The sequence below is a fragment of the Podarcis melisellensis genome (assembly GCF_964234715.1).
Source record: "Podarcis melisellensis genome assembly, chromosome: 1".
Taxonomy (NCBI): Eukaryota; Metazoa; Chordata; class Lepidosauria; order Squamata; family Lacertidae; genus Podarcis; species Podarcis melisellensis.
The window spans coordinates 21,621,562-21,643,707 of record NC_138528.1 but is presented as its reverse complement, the minus strand read 5'-3'; the positions used below and the strand labels follow the sequence as shown (position 1 = coordinate 21,643,707).

The 22,146-nt window shown below is 44.6% G+C and overlaps 1 protein-coding gene across 1 annotated transcript; it reads left to right on the top strand.

The window, feature by feature from the left end:
* The first annotated feature begins 12,800 nt into the window (after window positions 1-12,800).
* LYSET (lysosomal enzyme trafficking factor) lies at window positions 12,801-21,994 on the top strand. Its single transcript, XM_081916435.1, has 2 exons — window positions 12,801-13,111; window positions 21,134-21,994. Exons 1-2 carry the CDS (start codon window positions 12,942-12,944, stop codon window positions 21,543-21,545), a joined length of 582 nt encoding a protein of 193 aa, XP_081772561.1. The 5' UTR covers window positions 12,801-12,941; the 3' UTR covers window positions 21,546-21,994.
* The last annotated feature ends 152 nt before the right edge of the window (window positions 21,995-22,146 follow it).

The window sequence follows — 22,146 nt, the reverse complement described above, 5'->3', positions numbered from 1 at the left end:
TCATGGTTTTATTTTATATAGTCAAGCGGTATATAGATTTTGCTAAATAAATAAAGATGAGAAATAAAGGGAAATGCTATATTCTGTTTTTATTTTGCTTTTAAAAAAACAACAACCTGAATGTTCTTGCTTTATTTTTAATTTGAATTAATTTTTCTCCTTGTATTTCATGTAAACGCCTTGGAGATTTCCTTTTCTATCAAACAGCAGATACAAATACTGGTGAGAATAGCATATATCAGAGGTTTTTGAGTCTTGTGGCTCCTTTGACCAAGTACATTCTTTCTGCAGCTCCCTTGGGGGGAAATGTGTTCCGGAAGCCTCAGAAGCCCAGTTATGTCACCCCTTGCATGCAAAGCTGGCAGCCCCTTGCCTCTTCTCAAACACCGTCCCTTGTAAAGTGTGTGCTCAGCCCCCTCTCCTCTCCTCTGGCCAGCCCCAGAGGCACCATTTGCCTGGGGAGCTTGTAGCCAGGGCTGCTGCAACAAACAGCCACGCAAGCCTTTTGGAGGCAGAGATGCGAGAAGGCATCAGAGGAGGGAGGGAAGGAAATGATCCAGTGTTGCCCGTGGCAGCCTTGAGCATCATTCAAGCCACCCCTGGCATACATGCATAAAATTAGGGAACATTGTTTGCAAAAAATGTACACATTAGCAAAAAAACATGTACAGTATAATACAAAGAATGCTAAAATGCTAACAAATTTTCATGAGGATCTTCTGTAAACAAGATGTGCAAACTGATGCAGGAATGTGGCGGACGTAGACTGGGAGAAGGAGAAACAGAGTGAAATTGAAATGGATAGATTTCTCCATAGCTGAGCATGTGCTCCTCTCATTTCCTCCTGCAGCCTTCCATTACACTTCCGGTGCCCCGCAGTCCCCTAGCAGGAAACAGATCCAAAGATGCTGAGTTAGGTGCTGCTGAGTCACAAAACTGGGTGTGACTCACTAACAGTACTAAGCTGACAGTCTCTGGCTCCATTTCTTCCAGGAATGAAAGGGTACGAATGGGGAAAGTTGGTGGGAGGCAGGTGATGGAACATTGCGATAAGCCTCATGCATGTGGAAGAAGCCCTGGAGGTGATGTGCATTAACGGGAAAGTCAAGGCCCAACTTTTCTATGGAATACGGGACACGAGTGGCAGCCGTTCACACAGAGCTTCCCTAGTCAGGAGTGTGAAAATGCCATTGTGCTTTTTCTACACCTGCTGCTTGGTGGCCAGGCTGCATCCAACTAAGTCCCCCTCAAGAGGAGACACATTGAAATCAATGCAATTTAGGCCACGTTCGCACCATACCTTTCAAGCACTATAATAAAACACTTCGAACGGTCATGGCTTCCCGCCATGTTCCCCTCGCAGAGCTACACTTCTCAAGAATTCCCTGTGAAGAGAGATTGATTGTTAAACCACTCTGGAAAGGGGTTCTCCAAATACAGTGGTACCTCGAGTTACATACGCTTCAGGTTACATACGCTTCAGGTTACAGACTCCGCTAACCCAGAAATATTACCTTGGGTTAAGAACTTTGCTTCAGTATGAGAAAAGAAATCGTGCAGTGGCGGCAGCAGGAGGCCCCATTAGCTAAAGTGGTGCTTCAGGTTAAGAACAGTTTCAGGTTAAGAACAGACCTCCAGAACGAATTAAGTTCTTAACCCGAAGTACCACTGTAACTCTCAGCACCAGGGCTGGCTCAAGACATTTTGGCACTTGAGGTGAACCACAAAATGGTGCTCCTCTCCCTGCCAGGGAAGAAGGGGCAAGTGAAAATCTACATCATGGACAAGGCAGGAATAAAAATCTGCATCTGGATCTGCTGCCCCTGTGCCTCCTGTCGCCTGAAGCGTTGGCTGCACCTTGCCTTGTGGGTGAGCCGGCACCGCTCAGCATCCTTAACAAACCACTGCTCCCATAATTCTTTGGGGGAAGTCATGGCTGTTTAAAGCAACCGCTTTAAACAGTATTACTTGGATATCATCCAAGGAGACTAAAGAGCCTGGTTTCAAGAGTTTGTACTCTTACATTTTTTCTGGTAGAATGAATAGGCTGGATTTATTGGAAGGTGGGAATTGAGGAGTTGGAGAGTCCTTAGAACAACCTTCATCAAACTAGAGAGCTGATGGGAGTTGTAGTCCCAACGCATGTGGAGGGCATTAGCATGGTGAAGGCTGCATTAGAAAACACCACCAAATCAGCCATCCTCCTCTGAGTGAACACAGTCTTCTCCAGAAGAGGTCTATAATATCTGATTAGATGTCAAGGAAAGAAGCAACCATCTGACTTTTAGAAGATGTCTGAAGGCAGCTCTGTATAGGGAAGTTTTTAATGTTTTACTGTGGTTTTATAATTTGTTGAAAGCTGCCCAGAGTGGCTGGTACAACCCAGTCAGATGGAAGGCATATAAGTTGTTGTTGTTGTGGTGGTGGTGGTGGTTGATAATGATAATGATACCCTGAGGCATAAAATCCAAAGTTCATCTCCCTTACCCATAAATATTGCAATATTTTAAAAACATTAAAAAATATAACACTAATTTATGGACAATTCACTGCCTTTTAACAGCACTCAAAATCTTACCCATATATGCCCACTTGACTGTTCTAATCTGCCAAACTGGCACTGTTGCAGACGCCTCATAATACCTGTTCAGCATTTTTAATAAAATGATCTGTTACTGGGGCAGCACCCACAATCTGGTACACCCGACTGTTGACGTCAGGCAGGTGCCTTTGCTGTACTCTTCAAGGCACTTGCTAAAAACCTGTGTAGGCAAGCCTATGTTGAAGGTCGACAAGTGTTTTAATCTGGTTTTCAGTTTATCGTTGATTTTTTTTTCTTTAAGGTTTTGAATGGTCGTTTTTAACTTCTTTCTTAACTGAAGATTTCGTTGTTTCATTCTTCTTGCAAACCGCTTTAGAGGTTTCCGTTACAATCAAACAGTACATACATTTTGTGAAAAGAAATAAATAAGTAAATTCTGCTCCTGAGCTGGCGAACTTATGCAGCCTACCTCATAATGTATACGGCTGCTGCCGCTGATGACCAGCGCCAGCTAAATATCTTTTTCTGCCTGAGGCGAAGGACAAGAACTCTGTTCCCTGTTGCTGACTTCAATGCTGATGACACCACAACTTGTCCACTACACTAAGCTAGCTTAAGAGGCAACGGGCACACTGTGACATTTGAGGCAGACACCACACACTACCTCGTAGCAAGGCTGTTAGAATACTGAAATACTGTGTCCAGTTCTGAGCACTGCAGTTTAAGAAGGACATTGACAATCTGGAACATGTGCAGAGGAGGGTGACCAAGATGACCAATAGTCTGGAAACCAAACCTTATGAGTAATGGTTGAAGGAACTGGGTATGTTTAGCCTGGAAAAGAGGAGACTGAGAGGAGATATGCTAGGCATCTTCAAATATCTTAAGGGCTGTCACATGGAAGAAGGAGCATGCTTGTTTTCTCCTGCTCTTGAGGGTAGGACTCAAGGCAATGGCTTCAAGTTACAAGAAAGGAGATTCCGACTAAACATTTGGAAAATCTGTCTGACCGTCATAGCTGTTTGGCAGTGGAACAGACTCCCATGAGAGATGGTGGACTCTCCTTCCTTGGATGTTTTTAAGCAGAAGCTGGATGGCCATCTGTCATGGATGCTTTAGCTGCTTTAGCTGGACTAGATGACTCGGGTCCCTTCCAACTCTAGGATTCTATGATTCTAAAGCAACAACAGCATGTGTCCAGGCATATGCGTCCAGTCTGGCAAGTAGTTTTTCTACAAGATCTGCTACTGATATTGTGATGATGAGGTCTGCACCACATCCTGTGACCGCGATTCTCATTTTTCAGTACACCATTTCCTAGACATTTTCTCTCTCCCATGTGAAAACTTGTACGTAATGAGACAGAAACCTCCTTGCAGTTTGTCCGGACAGAAGTCACCCCACCTTCCTAGCCATTCTTCTCTTTCCATTGCTGGAACTTGTCTCAAAGTCCCATTGTGTACATGCCATGCAACCTCTTTGACCTCTGCATCCATTCCCTTTTAGCAAAAATCTCAACCCGGTGACTTAACCGTCCCTTTCCCCACACCCTTTTATATGGAGCTGTCTTAAATGCATCAGATAATGTATGGAGGTGCAGGTGAAACCAGGTAAACAACATAATGTTTAAGGGAACCACACTTGCAATTCTGCAAAGAACAAATACTTGAATCTGCGAAAGACACCAGTGATCTGTGTCAGTGTAACAGCCATGAAGGTGCTCGGTAGGGAAGAGTCAATTGAGATCCTAGAGGAAGGAGATGGAGTTTGTTCTTCGGCCTGCTACTGTATTTCTGGGCTCTTGTTACCCTGTATAACACAAATTAAATTCATGTATATGTCAGTGCTATTTTTCTAGAAAAAGAGGTGCTGGAACTCACCTTGAACACCTCCCTCGCTTTCTTAGAATGCCAATGGCACCCACCTGAGAGTTGTCAGAGCTGAGTCCCGGCTGAAAGAAAAGCTCTGTGTATGGTTAGCTGGAAAGGGAACGGGGAACCATTCTTGTGTGTCTGGTTTTATTTGGTATAAATGTCTTGTTTTATTTATTTGGAAGATTTCTATAAAGTGCCACTTAATGGATAAAAGTGGTGTACGGAAAACTAAAGCAACAATAGACAACTAGAACAATCCACCCAATATTAGAAAAAACAGTTACACAGAAAAATATTAAATGAATACTAGGCCTGGGCGATAGAAGGAGCAGACTATGATGCTGGTTTCACTCAGTTCCTTCCTCCAGTGGGCGCTACTAGCAGAGGGACTCAGGAGCGGTGGTGGTTTCAGGAGAGGGAGAAACAAGCTGTATTGGTGAGGTGCCAATACAGCTTGTTCCTCCCTCTCCATCTTTGAACTGCTTGACTGAGGAGTGTGCGGTTGTTGCCCTTACCTCAGTTGAGCAGTTAAAGGAGCCCCTAGCCTGGCACTGAGACATGGGTGGCGCTGTGGTCTAAACCACAGAGCCTAGGGCTTGCCGATAGGAAGGTTGGCGGTTCAAATCCCCACGACAGGGTGAGCTCCTATTGCTCAGTCCCAGCTCCTGCCCACCTAGCAGTTCAAAAGCACGTCAAGTGCAAGTAGATAAGTAGGTACCGCTTCGGAGGGAAGATAAACAGCGTTTCTGTGTGCTGCTCTGGTTCGCCAGAAGCGGCTTAGTCATGCTAGCCACATGTGCAGAGCCTATAGAGCGAGATGAGCGCGCAACCCCAGAGTCATCCACAACTGGACCTAATGGTCAGGGGGTACCTTTACCTTTACCTTTAGCCTGACACTGGCTCCCACAAGCCGGTGGCGTAGTGGGGGCTCTGTGAAACTGCTCAGCTGAGGGGAGCGCAGTTGCCATTCCCCGCAGCAAACAGATAAGGAGTCCCGATGCTCCGCACATGTGTGGCAAGAGCACCCGGGCTGTCTCAGCTGTGGGGGAGGACCTATCAACCAATATCAACTCCTTCTCCTTCTGACACACCTCCCTATTCAGCTTGCAACCAGGACTCAACTCGGAGCCCCAAGCAAGCTCACAGCTCTCCCACAAACATTGCACAAAGAGGAGGCTTTCTGGAAACTGCTGACATCACCCTAGTTGTTCAATCCAGGCTTGCTTTTTATAGGCAAGTGGATAATGCACCATCAAGCTACACACAGCTGCGTCCCATTCAGCAGTCAGCTGCATTGTCCACAATAAATTACAGGTACAGGTTTGATGAGGAAGAGATACCCATCTACCCACAGTTCCTCCTCTAACCTCTTCCTCTCCTCTAGCAGCTATGAGAATTGCCTAGCAGCTACAGCCTTCAAGCTGCAGATCCTAAACCTGCCACTAGCTACGCCTGATCTGCTGCAATGGGACTCAAGCTGTTTGCAAACAAGGAAGTGGCCCCTTGCTGAATTAGAGCAATGCTTGGAGTGGCTGACCGCAAAGTCTGCAAGCAAGAATTGTCTAATTTTCTCTGTGGACTCAAGAGAGGCCGTTCATGTGGCTTATGCCTTCAGCTCTTTGGGGGGCTGAATTGTTTTGTATAGTTATGGTTTCAGCTAAAGGAAATGCGTTCACCTTAACCCCTCGCGAGTTTTGTTCCACCTAATCCCCAGAGGAGCCAGACAGGGAGAGGTTGCCCCAGGACAACTGAAAAATAAAGCTGAACTGAAAAATAAAAGAGAGTGGCAGTTTAGACACACCCTAACTGTACTGCTGGTTTATCAGGAGCTCTCTGTATTGGAACCTGTTGTTTGCACTAACCTTACAAGGAAAACAATGTTATCAAATAAATGGCATGCCAATATAGTCTCTGAAAAAGGAACACGTTAGAAGGCTTAATGGTTCGTGGTCTTTTAAAGCACATAGCTCTCCCACAGGGGGAACTGTACTGGCTGCTAGGTTGCTACCAAACTAACTTTAACGTTTTGTTGTTAGTCTGTAAAGCCATATATACAACCCTAAACTATCACACCCGGCAAATGCCTTCTTTCGTTTAGGCCTGTCTGCAATGAGACTACCTGATGAATAGAGGGGTTAAATCCTGCTGCTTTGCCAGCAGGCAGCTGTTCCCTGTTCACCTGATTGACAATGGGGAAATAATTGAGGGGAAATAGCCTCACAGAACAAATTGGAGTCCCCAGTTGTGTTAAAAACATATTTGTTAGCCCAGGCCTTCTACAATCATTAGAACTACTGGCTGGGCAGGGACATTACTAAAGGTAATCTTGGACATCTAAATTGCTCTCAGGACTGAGGGAAGAAGAATGGCGGGTTCCTGGCTTTCCTCTCAGACTTCGTTCAACAGAGATCAGTTCATTCTAAGCAAAGAAGAAACACCAAAGCAAATATATTGGATTAACTGTGGTTTCTTTAACTGTGCATGAGTAACTGATATGATGTAAGGGTGCAGGATGTGGCTGAAGAAATTCCGTGTAATTTTCCACTTTGGGACATGAAAAGAGGCCTATTAAGATGGCAGCAGGCTGATTTCTATTGCATAATGCCTGAGGATCATCTAACAAAACCTCTCTTCCCCACCCCACCCCAGAAAGAAAATTGTACAGTTTAATGACTATGGATTAATTCTGAGAAAAATCAGAGGTTTGGGGCCAGGACTAAGCAGAGGGAAACAATCTGAAATAAACAATATCATCCTTCTGTGATGTGTAGCGATAATAAAAGCAGGTGTGTGTGGCAGGGGGAGATGCATAGTTTTCCTATTTGAGGTTCCCAGATTCCTTTTCCTGCATCCAACTTTTTTAAAAAACCAACACTTTTAACAGAGAAATCTTATGACTTCGGTTGCTAAAAACTGGGAGGGGAGAGTGCTGTTGTGCTCAGGTCTTGCTCGAAGGTTTCACACAACAGTTATGCAACCCCCGAGTCAAGGAGATAAGTAACTATACAACCTTTAGAAGACACCTGAAGGCAGCCCTGTATATTTGTTTTTTTAATTGATTAATGTTTTATTATGTGTTCATCTATGTTGGAAGTCACCCCGAGTGGCTGGGGCAACCCTGTCAGATGGGTAGGGTAGGTAATAATAATAATAATAATAATAATAATAATAATAATAATAATAATAATAATAATAATAATAATAGAAGAATAGGACATTCCTACTTTCATCGGAGAAATGTTGGAGGGTGTGTTCTCAGAGTGACCGAGATGCCATGGACCTGAGAACATCACTGCCCACCTGTGCTTTCCAGCAACTGCTATTCAGAGACATACTTCCTCCTGACAGGCAGCAGGCAAAGAGTGGTAGATTCATAATCTGGGTAACTGGGTTTGCGTCTCCACTCCTCCACATGCAGCTGCTGGGTGACCTTGGGCCAGTCACACTTCTCTGAAGTCTCTCAGCCCCACTCACCTCACAGAGTGTTTGTTGTGGGGGAGGAAGGGAAAGGAGAATGTAAGCTGCTTTGAGACTCCTTAGGGTAGTGACAAAGTGGGATATCAAATCCAAACTCCTCCTCCTCCTCCTTCTTCTTCCCTTTTTAACCAGGCCTTTTCTTGACCTGATTGACACCCTTTAAAAATGTGGCTCTTTTTTGGGGTGTGTGGGTGTGTTATTGGGTTATTGTTTTTATTTTTATATATTGGGATGCTTTCTGTGAACCACCCTGAGACCTCTGGGTGTAGGGCAGTATATAAATTAAATTAAATTAAATTAAAATTTATTAGCTCTTGGTAGCCTTATCCTCAATGAATCTGTCAAAATCTCTTTTGAAGCCATTATAACTTCTTCTTCTTCTAGCAAATTCCATAGTCCATGCGCCGTGTGAACAAGTACTTTATTTCCTGAACCTTCCAACATTCAGCATCATTGAATGTCCACAATTTCTAGTATTATTAGAGGGAGAAAAACCTATCTCAGTCCACTTTCCCTGCACCATGCAGAATTTTATACATCTCTACCATGTCTCCTCTTACTTGCTTTTAAGAAGCTCCCAGTACTGCAGCCTTTCCTCATAGGAGAATTGCTCGCTGATCATTTCAGTTGCCCTTTTCTGAACCTCTTCCAGCTCTGCGGCATCCTTTCCTAGGTGAGGCGACCAGAGCTGTACACAGTGTCCCAAGTGTGGTTGCGCCATAGATTTGTATATAACCGCTTTATGATATCAGCAGTTTTACTTTTCAGTTCCTTCCCTAATGACTCCTAGCATGGAATTTGCCCCTTTCGCAGCTTAACTGCACCTTGGGTCAACATCTCCATCAAGCTCCGTATGGGCCTTTTCCCCATATCAGCAAAACCCATGAGGCATGGGAAGTAGCTGTGTTTGCACCCACATGTCCCTAACTCCATATGCTGGTTTATCAATCACTGAAATAAAATTAAAGCAGGCATCTGCAGCTAGGTGGAAAGGCAATACAGCCATACCTTGGTTCTCGAATGCCTTGCGACTTGAATGTTTTGGCTCCCGGATGCCGCAAACCCGGAAGTCAGGGTTCCAGTTTGTGAAAGTTTTTCGGAAGCCAGACGTCTGGCACGGCTTCTGATTGAGTGCAGGAAGCTCCTGCAGCAAATCGGAAGTTGCGCCTTAGTTTCCGAAGGTTTTCAGAAGCCGAACGGACTTCCGGAATGGATTCCATTTGAGAACCAAGATACGACTGTATCTATATGCATAAACTACTCAAACCGAGAAACAATACAATGCACATTATGACAGAATGCAGAATAAAAACACAGGATAAAAAATGGAAATAAGTAAAACAAAACAGCAAAACAATACCGCCTTGCCACAGTCACATTTAAAAGGCTGTATCATATTTATCAGCCAAAGGTCTGTTTGAAGAGGAACATTTTTGCCAAGCGCCTAAAATATATATAACAAAAGCGCCAGGCGAACCACCCTAGGGGGTCATTCCACAAATGAGGAGCCACTACAGAGATTTCCTGGTCTCATGTTATCACCCTTCAGATGTTATATGGAGGAAGAACACACAAAAAGGGCCTCAAATGATGAATGCAGAGCCTGGGACGCTTTATATGGTTTGTTTTATGGTTGGCGTCAGGTGTCAAAATGTCTTGACCCTGGATTTGGAACATTATTCCACTAAACTTAGAGAAAAGGCCAGACCAGAAGCCTCAACTCTAAGGTTGTATCACAAATCTTTTAAAGATGCCACAAGCTCTTTAGGCCTCGTTAATGAACCTTGACTCTCATAAAGGTAATGTGCGCCATCTAGTGGAGTTTCAGCGGAACTGGGAGAACAGGAGGAGAAACCTTCAGGGAGGCGGTTGGTGCCTTTGCTGCCTGAATGGGTTTCAGTGAGCACAGCAGATTTCTCTAGCTCTCACATAATGTGGCATGCAGAAAGACCGTGTCACCTCAGTTTCATAGGAGAAGGCCTTTTTGTTATTATGGTGTGTGTTGGGGGGGTGAGGGCCCCTCAACAGATTTTGAAATACTAGGGACTTTATTTTCCAGCATTGCCTCTGGTGTTGTTTTTGTTAAGCATGGAAATTTAAGGATGCAATGAGGCGCAGCGGAGGCTATCGTTTTCTTTATCCTATATGGTTTATTTACACATATATTTACAAGCTGAGCCTAATATGGAGGGGTCCACAGCATTCTTAGCCTGAGAGGTTCTGGCTTCTTCCATTGCTTAAGCAGACCCAAGCATTATTCTCAAGCCTTGCTCCTTTCCCCCACTCCTCCCTCCCTTTCACTCCTCTCTCAGGAGCCACACATGACTCCAACACACTCTGGGCGCAAGGGGCAGAGAACAAAGGCATTGCGCAGCCAACCCCCACTTCCACTGGGGCGACCCCAGCCCCGAGCGGAGGCTGTTGCGCCCTTCTGGCACCTCGCTCCCCAGATCCCAGCCTTGCAAGGCTGCTCGGTGTGGGGACGCGGCGTAAATGAAAGTCACTTAGCTTTGCTTGTGTTTTGAAAGACACTCGCTGCTGTTTGTGCGTGTTGTGTTTTCCTGTGGAAAGTTCCACTTCCAAGTTCCACTTGGCCCCCACCCCACAAAACCAGTGGGATGGAGTCAGGCTTCACCCCCCTCCCCATGCCTCCCAGCCGCTGTTCAGGATGCTAGTGTTGGGAGGCGGGTGTGCAGCGCGCTCAGAGCCAAGCGCCGGCACCGGGGAAGCGGCGCACCCGCCTCCCAAAATGGCTGGCTGGCCATTTTGTCACCCCCTCCATTGATGACACCCAGGGCGGCCTACCCCACAGGCTAACCCCTCCAAGGTAATTAAAGGTAAAGGGACACCTGACCATTAGGTCCAGTCGTGGCCGAATCTGGGGTTGTGGCACTCATCTCACTTTATTGGCCGAGGGAGCAGGCGTACAGCTTCCGGGTCATGTAGACAGCATGACTAAGCCGCTTCTGGCGAACCACAGCAGCGCACAGAAACGCTGTTTACCTTCCCTCCTGAGTGGTACCTATTTATCTACTTGCACTTTGATGTGCTTTCGAACTGCTAGGCTGGCAGGAGCAGGGACTGAGCAACGGGAGCTCACCCTGTTGCGGGGATTTGAACCGCCAACCTTCTGATCAGCAAGCCCTAGGCTCTGTGGTTTAACTCACAGCACCACCTGCGTCCCTCCAAGGTAATTAGACTGATTTAATTAGCACCATCTTGGCCTAATTAGCCCTTAACACATGCTAATTTCAGAGGGTTTAAAACGGTCTAATACACAGGTCTGGCATCCCGTTTTAACACACAAACTCTAATTAAATCCTAACGTTTACTAAACCCAGGCATTAAGTGCCCGCAAACTTATAACAATAAGAAGAAATGCTTTTCTTATGTACTTGGGGGGTGGGGAAAGCAGAGACAAGGAGCTAGATCCAGTCAAGAGGGCCAGTTTCAGAACTGGCCCACTCTCCTTGGGTGGGTGGTGTGGTATTATATGAGATAAGACAATTCAAATTTAAGCCTGTGGCTGCAATGAAAGACCCAAGAGCACACACTATCTCTTCCTTTGCTGCTTGCCTTCAACACTTTTAAAATTTGGCACCTTTTTCTGTTGCCATGCCACCTGACAGCAGTTGACAGACAGGTGGGAGCGATTGGGTTAAGCCGCATTGTGCGTCAAATGGGGAAACCTGCAGGTGTAGTTAGGCTGACATAATGAGGTCTGTAAGCTTAATTAGGCTGGAAGTTCCCCTGCAGTGGGAAATTGGCAAGGAGTTTTGGTTGCTTATGTATTTCATAAAGTTTAATGCACAGCTTGATTTTCTTTTCTTTTTTTAAAACCACCTCAAACACTTTGCACAAAAGATAAAACAATAAAATTGTGTGTGATGTTGCAGTCCTTTGGTTGGTAATTTTTCAAGCCAGTTGCTCAAATTGTGATATCTGAGCTGGGCTGGGCTTGCTTGGTATGTGGTTCAGGTGCTGAGTTTTGGGTCAAGTGTTGCTTGCTGTTTTTGCATTGTGAGAGTAAGTGTTGCTGAATCAGGATTTTTTTAAAAAAATCTATTCAAGGCGCCGAGCACATGTTGTTGCAAGCAGGCAAACTTTTGTTCTTGTATTTTTATTAAAGATTTTCTTGATTTACATAAGTTATGTGTAATGTCTCTCTCTTGCATTTTTTCTTTGTGGCCTGATCGTAACTTGGCGGCTTGGCGCTGTTGTGAACCAGCTCGGTAGGTATTTAAAACTGAATGGTCTCCCACCCTCCTATTCACTATTGTATAAAAACCGAAGCTACCGTACTTTTTCTTCTACATTATGGGATGGGGTGGTAGAGAGTGACTTAAGCCCGTGGTTACTGATCTTGCTCAGGAACGCGTATGTGTATGTATGTGTGCTTGGATAAAGAGCGAGTCTGCCTCAATGAAGCACTAACGACACTTTTCTTCTCTCAAACTGATGCATTACAGTGAAGTGAGGCTACGGCTGCTTTCTCTTCCAGCCTTCCGCTCCTACTCCGCAAATGGCAGCATTCAAACAGAACCCGGAAATGGAGCTCTGCATTACTAACTCTTTACCCCTTTTCCATTCCTGGGATGGGAGAATGGGGTGGGGTGGACTTAAGACATTTTATTCTGTTTATTTATCTGCACGCCTTAGCGAGCAACGGTCCTGCTCTTTGCCTGCAGCAGCCTCAATTGCTATGGGAGGGGGGAATGCTAAGAACAAAACAAAAATACAAATTATTTCCCCTCACCCACTCTTTCCAGACTTTCCCCTTGGGTGGTTGACAAAAGGGCGGGGGGGGGACCCCGAGGCGGCATCTTCAAAGCGCCTGGATTTGTTTTCCATTGCCTCCCAGCAGCTGCCGCCTCTGCAATACGAAGCTAACACACCTGAGGGGGGAGGGGGGCAAGGGTGTCGAAAACATCCCGGAAGACACGGTGCGCAGACCAAAGGAGCCGCGCCCCTTTGGCGGCGCCTCCGCAGCCCGTAAAAGCGGGAATCGTCGGCTAAGGCAATTCGACCCTCCTCACGTGACTGCAGCCATGTCGCGCGGCACCGGAAGCAGAGCTCGGAGGAGGCGGGCCCTGGAAGGGCGGCGGAAGGGGTGGGCTCTGAGAGCGGCTCGACAGGAGAGGCGGCGGGGTGAGGAGGGTCGGGCCGCCCGCGCTCTCTCCTCCTGGCTGTTCGTTCCCGTGTTTTCCGGCGGAGGAAGGTAAGGGCGAGGGAGGCTGAGGCGGGGAGCGCCGGAGAGGGGCCGGGGCTCTAGGCTGCTGCTCTGTCCCTCCCCGGCGCGCTTTGCACCGGCTCAGGGACACGCTCGCAGCCGCTGGCGGGGCAGCTCGGTCCGTAGAGCGTGAGGCTCCGAACCTCAGGCTCGCGAGTTCGAGCCCCACGTCGGGCAAAAGGGCATTGCCAGGAGGTTGAGCTAGATGACCCCTTCCTATCCCACGATTCTGTGTTCAGCCTGACGAGGAAGACGGAGCGCAGCCCTGTCTCGAATTCAGTCTGAGAGCAGGGGCGTAGCCAAGGGGGCACATTCCTCCCCCCTGTACAAAAATCAATACAAGTCTGAGGTTCTGTTCCCCTCCCTCCACAACAAAAGCCTGCCCCCCACTTCCTAATAAAAATCCCATTCCTGAGAGAGAAAGAGGCCACGTTGCTTACATTTGCTTTGAAGTTCCCTCCTGGAAGCTCTTTACCCCCATTGCAAATTGGGGGGGGGGGGTCCGAGGACGACGACACTTGCACACCCTCCCTCTGTTTAGAAGCAGTTTTGCTTGAGTAATTATATTCCCATCCTGACTTTCTCCCATAGGAGCCCAGGGTAGTGAACGCACAAGCAGCTAAACAATAAAAAACATCCAAAAGGTTGCATTGTACGTGCCCAGAGGCACTCTTATTTATATCTCAGTCCATATCCGTGCTGGGTTTTAGGTCAGATTTAAGTTTTGAGGAGTTATGGGGAAGAGGAAGGGAGCCCTTGGGAAAGGTTTAGAAGGAAGTATGGGGATGAGGTACTGTCAGCCTTTTGAGGAAGGCAAAATTGGGAGAAAATTCCTTCCAGTAGCACCTTAAAGACCAACTAAGTTAGTTCTTGGTATGAGCTTTCGTGTGCATGCACACTTCTTCAGTTACCGTGCATGCACACGAAAGCTCATACCAAGAACTAACTTAGTTGGTCTTTAAGGTGCTACTGGAAGGAATTTTTTTTGTTTTGACTATGGCAGACCAACACGGCTACCTATCTGTAACTGAAAATTGGGAGAAGTAACTCTCTAGGGTTGGAGGAGGAATAGTGCTGTGCAGACCGTTCCTCCTCTTAATGCTTGGGTTGCATTGTGTTTGTGGTTAGCGATTTTTAAATTTTTTTTAAAAACCTATTGTAATTCGGGTATTGAATGAGTGATACCCATGAGCTTTCTATGCAGTAGAAATGGGTGTGGGATATGAATAATTTTAGGCAGTTAGGTTACATTGAGGAAAGTGAGGGGAGATTACTATCTCACTTTAGGAAGTGGAATCATTTGCTTGGGTTAAACTGAAAAAACTTTGACAGACTTGAGAAGCTGTCTGACAGATAAGATAAAGATGCTACTATATCAAATATAGCTCTAGTTCTTTAGATACGTATTCGTCTTCTTCAGTGAGCATTCATATGGAAAGGCTACTTCAAAATAGGTAGGTTGAAGAATGTGGCTGCTATGGCACTATTACAGAATGCAGTTGACCTGATGGGCAGAGGGGGCACATAATATGGTAAAGTGGTACGTTTTATTGTTCTAGTGTCAGTGGACAAGGTGAAAATCAAACTTTTTAGCATAGACGGCTCAGTCTCTTACTTTTGCCTGTTACGTGAGGCTTTAAGCTTTATTGAAAGAATGCAGGTGCACGTGTAATAAAAGTAAAGGACCGCCAAGGACCCATAACTGATTCTCATGAATAGATGGTATTGGTTAGGGTAGTGTCAGCTGCAGAACAACGAAAGTAAAACCAGGATAATTAAGAATGTCATGATGTTTCTTCTTGCCTTTCTTTTCTGCATTCTAAAATTCCTTTGACGTCTGGTGTTGATGATACCAGTGTTATAACTTGAACAATATTCTCATTAGCCCACTTTTGGAGACAAAATGATCTGTAGGTGAACCCAATTGGGGCAGGGGTTTGTTAAAAAGGTGAGCATCCCAATGGTATTGCCCAGGGACTAACTGCTCAAGGGACAGATATCCTGTAAAGTCCCTGCAGTGCTGGCCTAACATGTTTGCTTTGTGTTGTGTTGTGCTGGTGAAATGAGCAGTGTGCTGCCTCCTAAGCATTTGCTTTCCATTCGAAACAGCTCGAGTTGTAAGATTATGCTATCTATTTATGATACTGTAAACGTGCCAGTAGTTGCAGGCCTGACACTGACCCTTTCCCCCAGTACAGAAGTGGGGAGAAGACAATTTTCCATTTGTGGACAGCTGGCCAATTTTCAGTCAACTTCCTGCTGCTCATGGTTGTTAGGGTTCTTGGGTCTGATCCAACAAAGTACTTACAATCTTAAGGATGAGTGCATAGTTCAGATCACTTAATACATTTGTCACACCTTAACTGATGAGTGATCCTGAGTATGTACTCACTACAGTGGAACACAGTGGAACACTTCAGTGAAACACAGCTGAATGGATAGGTCTCAGCCATAGGTGTCCTTATGTATTTTTTAGAACTCATCTGTTACTTTTGCAACTGTTCTGTAACTGTTTTGTTACCTATTGTACATTATCTTGGGACATGCATGGAAAGAGATTAATAATAACAATACTAGCAAGACAAAGTTTCTAGTAGAGAAAGAAAAGTGTACCATGCAAGGACTGAATCCTGCTCACTTCAGCTCTAGTCAGTGTGGCTAAGTTGAGTTTCCAAATTCGGCTGCTGCAGTATACCATTTCCACACTGTGATAAACAAGTTGCCACAGGTCGCACTAAATAGCATCATGCACATAAATGAATTTCTCATTGTGACCTACTGTATCTGAAATGCTGCCTTTTGAATGCGTTTCTCATTCCTATAGCAACCTTTGCAACTGAAAGATGTATGCCTAGAATTGCTACGCAGATAAAACTGGCATGACCTGCACTGCAACTTATCAGAGTGCCTGAGTTCCCAGTATATTTCTTTAAGTAGTTGTGCTTCAGAATTGCCCTTGAAACAACATTTTTTGCAAAATTGTAAATGGTCTTTGCAGCTATGCAAGCATACCGGTAACTGAAAGAGGCTGATGAGCAGGTTTCATAATGTGTTGTGTCCTGGGGTGGTGACTGTAGAGCAAGGATGGCCAAAGTGAACTTTCACTGGATCATCTTGTGTTAACAGTGTCCACTTTGGTAATGAGATTCTTTCGCAGCAGCTTGTTGTAGGTCTAAATAAATAGACATATGGGAAGATAGGAATTGAGCTGTTAGTCATGCTAAGATTAATCTTGCCCAACATTCCATTTCCAAAAGTTGCTGGCTAGATGTCTTTGGGAGCTCAAAACAAGGGGTGGTGGTGGATCTGCTGTCTTGGTCACACACACCCCTCCCCCGCCAATTCCATTTAGCATTCATATACTGCCTCTTATAGTGGCGTCACAGCTATTGTTGCTAATAGCCGTTGATAGATCTGCCCTCCCAAGAAATCCAGAACTAAAACAATTAAAACATATCTTCCAAAATGCTACCAGGCCTGCTTTGATTATTGCCCACACACTATCTTTAACTCTTTAAAAAGGAAGAGTTCAAAAACATTTAGTTGCAAAAAGCTGGCTGCATATTCGTGGCTCCATGGTTTGAAAACCATCCGTGGTCATGGTTTGAAAAACAAGGTTCTAAAAAGACTTTTGGTTTTGACATTTACAAAAATCTGGCAGGGAATTCTCAAATATGTGAATTGACTTTATACTGTAGGCAACAGGCAACCTTTAGCGTGTTGGTAGTTGCTCAATCCTGTTGCTTATTCCTAAAGATTTGGGGATGGCCAGTGATTGAGGGGAAGGTTGGTTCTACATATTATTTTTCTGACTAAAATGTGCTTGTAGATCTCACGATCAGGCAGCAGTGAATGATAATGACAGTCACATGATTATTAGCTGGCAGTTGTATGTCACTTTTGTGGTGAGAGGGAATAAGTGGTGTAGATTATTGGTAAAACAAGTTCTGCAGCTTACAAATGTTAAAAGATATTTCTTCATTTCAAGTGCAGATAAGTTGAAAAACTCTGTTACTTAATGTTCTCTACTTTCCTGAGTGGTCATAACTGTATAACTCTGCCCCTGGACTTTAGTTTACCTTTGATAAGATGGAGCACTGAAGATCTATGGGGCCTTTGTGATATGCACATTTACAAATACAGTGGTACCTCAGTTTACGAACTTAATCCGTTCTGGAGTTAAACTGAAACCATTCTTAAACCGAGACGCACTTTCCCTAATGAGGCCTCCCGCCGCCAGTGCCCTTCCACTGTTTGGATTCCATTATTAGACTGAGGTAAAGTTTGCAAACCGGGACACTACTTCAGGTTTTGCAGGGTTCGTAAACTGAATCGTTCGTAAACAGGACTGGCAACAAAGCTGCTAATCTTGTTTCAGGATTGCCATTATACTGAAGAGCAAGAAGTGAGCTGCACTACAGAGTTTACAGTACAGTGGTACCTCGGATTACATACGCTTCAGGTTACAGACTCTGCTAACCCAGAAATAGTACCTCGGGTTAAGAACTTTGCTTCAGATTGAGAACAGAAATTATGCTCCGACGGCGCGGCGGCAGCAGGAGGCCCCATTAGCTAAAGTGGTGCTTCAGGTTAAGAACAGTTTCAGGTTAAGAACGGACCTCCGGAACGAATTAAGTACTTAACCTGAGGTACCACTGTAGTTTCATTTTGGATTTACAGTAGTTTCATTTTGGATGGAGACTTAGGGAGTTTTTGTTATTCATGTTAGTTGACAAATATTATCGTTTTGCTATTCTTGTTTTAATCAACAAGTTATTTTATGATGTATTAAATATTTCCCCCTTATAATGTGTTTGACAGGTAGGGAGTTAAGTTCTAATAATTTTCTGTGGGGTGTGTGTTAATATTTTTGTGTCCCCAGCTACATTATGGAATGTCTTGCCTGCTCTGGAGGTTCAGCCAGCCCCCCCTTTTGTCCCCTTCCATTGGTCGATGAATACCTTTGTATACCTGCAGGTTTTTTGCTGCATTTCCTTAGATGCGGTTCTGTGTTGTGGACTGTTATCTTCCATGTTTGTGTTTTCTAATTGTGTTTTATTATGATCATGGTTTCACTTCATGTAAACTGCTTTGAGAAAGGTGTTGGCCTCAAAGGCATAGAAGTTTTAAGTGTAATAAAAATTCAGCAGACTGGATGCCAAATGTGCTTCAGTTTTAGCAAAGCTCATGGCTCTTTCTGGGTGGTATTCATAGAATAGAATAGAATAGAATAGAATAGAATAGAATAGAATAGAATAGAATCATAGAGTTGGAAGAGACCACAAGGGCCATCGAGTCCAACCCCCTGCCAAGCAGGAAACACCATCAGAGCACTCCTATAGAATCATAGAATAGAATCATAGAGTTGGAAGAGACCACAAGGGGTCTTCAACTAAGTTTTACCCCAGGTAGATTCACTGGAATTAATGAACACCACTAAGTTGGGTCATTTGATTTCAGTGAGTAAAAATAAGTTGAATACCACCACATGTCCAAATTGGGACTTTACACAAATAGTTTCCCTGCTTCTCAGACAGGCGTGTCATTCCCCCCTCGCGCCCAAGAAAGGTCAGAAGAAACTTCCAGTCATCAAACAACTGATCATAATGGATGGTTTCCTCTTCCTCTTTCCTTCTCTGCCCCCTCAACCAGTGACTATTTCAAGCACATGTTACAGTGGGCATTTTGATTTTCTTGTCCGATGCAGTCCAGTTCTTTGTGTATAGGTCAGAAGATGAAATTAAATGAGATAACCTTGCACAAGGGATATCTTCTAGCTACAATAAATCCTGCTTTTGTTGCAGGCTTAGGGGACCAGCCAGCATGTCTCCCTGCTACTTGTTCCTCTTTGAGTCAAAAATGAGAAAGGAAAAGTTGCAACTTGTTCTTCTTGGGGAAGGAGGTAATTGGTAGACTGTTCTTATCACAGGCATCAAACTTCATTGGTCTGTCATTTTTGCAGAAGACTGGATAAACTTGGAAGTCTAGTGTGGTATTTTGAGAATCAGAAAGCAAGAGGAAGCACACAGCAGAATGGAGAACAGTTTTAAACTTCCTTCTTAACAGTACTGTACTTAGCCAAGAAAACAGATTTTTCTGCGTAACTACCAGCCTAAAACCATTAAGGTTCAAAGCACTAACCCAGTAGTCTGTTTCTTCTACATGCGAGCAGCCACAATATGGGATCGGGCACATGGGTGTGGAAAGACTGGTGAGAACCACATGCTACAAAGATAGAGTTGCTGTGGTTTTTTTGATTGCAATGATTCAATGAAGTGATGAAAGATTTGCCCTGAGGAGCTCCATGGAGCCATGTTGGCTGGATAGGAACAAGTATTGCCCTGAATTTAAAAAACTGTTGATGACGTTGTTAGTGTATTAATGCCAGCAGGGCCAGTGGTCAGGGATGGCAGGAATTGTAGTCCAAAAACAACTGGAGATCTTCTTCATTCACGTGTAAGCATGTCCATCAGTGTCAGGGAAACTCTTGCAGCCCAAGGACCACATTTCCTTCTGGGCAACCTTTCAAGGGCCACATGCCAGTGGTGGGCAAAGCCAAAAGTAAAAGTGAGCAGAACAAAAAAATGTAAATCTTAACTCTTGAGTGGTAAGCCAGTTCCTTTGTCCTTGCACACACGCCCCTCCTCTATCCAGAGAAACAAGAAGCAGTAGGAAGACACATTCCAACCATGCCAAACACTTGAGGAGGGTGTGGCTTAGGAATACAGAGGGTATATGTGACCCAGGGGCCAGATAATAAGGCCCTAAGGGGCATGTGGTTCCCCATCCCTGATGTACATGGATCTTTTTTGGAGGGGTACATGCTCTTGACTGCAGATGTTTACTGAAAGCCATGTAACCCCGTTTTAAATCCCATAAGTGATATTTATACAACTTTGTGATTTATGCAACTCTCATAAAGTGACAGTTAAGGAATACAGCTGCTGTGTCTATGGTACTCTTCAAAAGGGAGCACACACTCTCGTACATGGTATTATCCTCCCTGCTCCATCAGAACAAGATGCATAAGTTTAGGCTCCAAGTTCCCAGAGGAAAAATGGGGGGAAATGGGAGTGGGGTGGGGGCATGGCTTTCCTCCTTGGTTTTCACATCTCTCCTAGCTCCTCCCCACTTGTGTTAATTGTCTGCAGTCGGTTCCAGGTTCAGTTCCAGCATTTCTAGGTAGGGCTTGGAGAAGTTTCTTCCTGAAATCCTGGAGAACCACTGCTGGCCAATGCCAACAGTGCTTCATATTTTTGCATGCCACCCCAATCTGAGTGGTGCAAGATTCCATCGTTTTCAGGCACTTACCTGGGGTTTGTGTTTCCTTTTGGAAATGAGGCACAGTGGAGACTGTGTTGTCTTCATGATATGTGGTCTATGTACACGTATACACAGCCTGAGCCTACAATGGAGGTGTATGCAGCATCAGCACCCCAGAAGGGTCTTTCTTCTCCCATAGCTGCAGCTCTGGTTTTGAACAGAAGCCAACCATTGCTCTGCCTCTCTAGCTTTCCAGCTTGCTGCTTTGCTTCTCTGCCACATTACCCTCCCTAACCTGTCTCCTCTAAACCCTGGCTTTATCTATTGAGGGAGGGGGACACCACCCACTTACCATCTCGCACACCCACCCCCCTTGATTAAACTGGAATGTTGGGGAATAATGTAGCCTAACATGGCGGGATAAAAACCTGATTAATAAGTAAAATTAAATTGGCTGCACTGTAGAATAAATCTTTGAAGATTGAAGCTTACATCCACTTGGGATCAGTCTTCAAAACCAACCATCTCATCATCTCTTTCACTTCTGCTGAAAATTTAACACCCTGTCTTTAGCATTTTGCACATTGCATTTCCTACTGACATCTACTGGGAGATTTTTTTTGGGGGGGGGGAGGAGAAACAGCATTTGGCCAGTAACACTTCAGCTACACTTAGAAAATCATATCCTGTAACATGACAAGCTGATATTTCTTTAAGTGCTTTGATTATCTCTTTCCTTTTTTTAAGGTTCAGAGCATGGAGAATGATGAACTTCCGTCAGAGGATGGGATGGATTGGTGTGGGATTATACTTAATAGCAAGTGCGGCAGCATTTTACTATGTCTTTGAAATCAATGAGACTTACAACAGACTAGCACTGGAGCACATCCAGCAACCTCCTGAAAAACTGAGAGAAGAAACCACCTGGATGCACTCCTTAAAAACACGGCTGCTGTCCGTACCCTTTTGGCTGTGGACTATTATCTTCTTGATCCCTTATTTGCAAATGTTCCTGTTCCTTTATTCCTGTACAAGAGCTGATCCCAAAACGGTGGGCTACTGTATTATTCCGATTTGCCTGGCTGTCGTTTGCAATCGTCACCAAACATTTGCGAAGGCCTCCAACCAAATTAGCAGATTGCAACTGATTGACACTTAAACCCATCTGCGTTTCCCGATGAACACTTTTAGATAACCTGAAGGATCTTGGCTGCATACAAATGGAATGTGAAATTCTTTTTCTCCACGTTAACTACTGAATAGAGCATCAACCTATTTTTTGAATAAGTTGACTTTGAGTATAGGTGCATTCTATTTGGTGGAATAACTGAGCTTTCTTTGAGACTCGAGGATGACATTCTTCATATTTGCCTTATAATGCAGAATTTCTACACTCCTGAAGTTTTTGTGGAGAAAACCTATTTGAAACCTTATTTCACTGTGCACCCCACTTTTATCTTCAAGCTTCCCTCAGGAGGAGGATCAGTGAAAACAGACTTTTCCTTTGTTATAATGTGTAAAGTTTGGAATGATCATAAACTCGCATTTAAGATATTGTGCTTTTTCCTTAAATAATGTTGCACTCAATAAAACAGGGCTTCGTTCACACACATGACTAAAAGAAAATGAGCCCTTTTTCATGTATTTTTTTTTTTACTTCCAGTTCAGTGTAAGTTGTTATGCCAGTTCTTCAGAAACTAATTTTCCATATATGGGAACAAAAATGCAACATGTGCTATATGTCAAATATGAAGGCTGTG

Excerpts from the sequence above, each read along its gene's own strand:
- LYSET (XM_081916435.1), top strand. The coding sequence starts at position 12,942 with ATGTCGCGCGGCACCGGAAGCAGAGCTCGGAGGAGGCGGGCCCTGGAA. Across the intron at positions 13,112-21,133 it reads GTGTTTTCCGGCGGAGGAAG|GTTCAGAGCATGGAGAATGA; the intron begins GTAAGGGCGAGG and ends CCTTTTTTTAAG.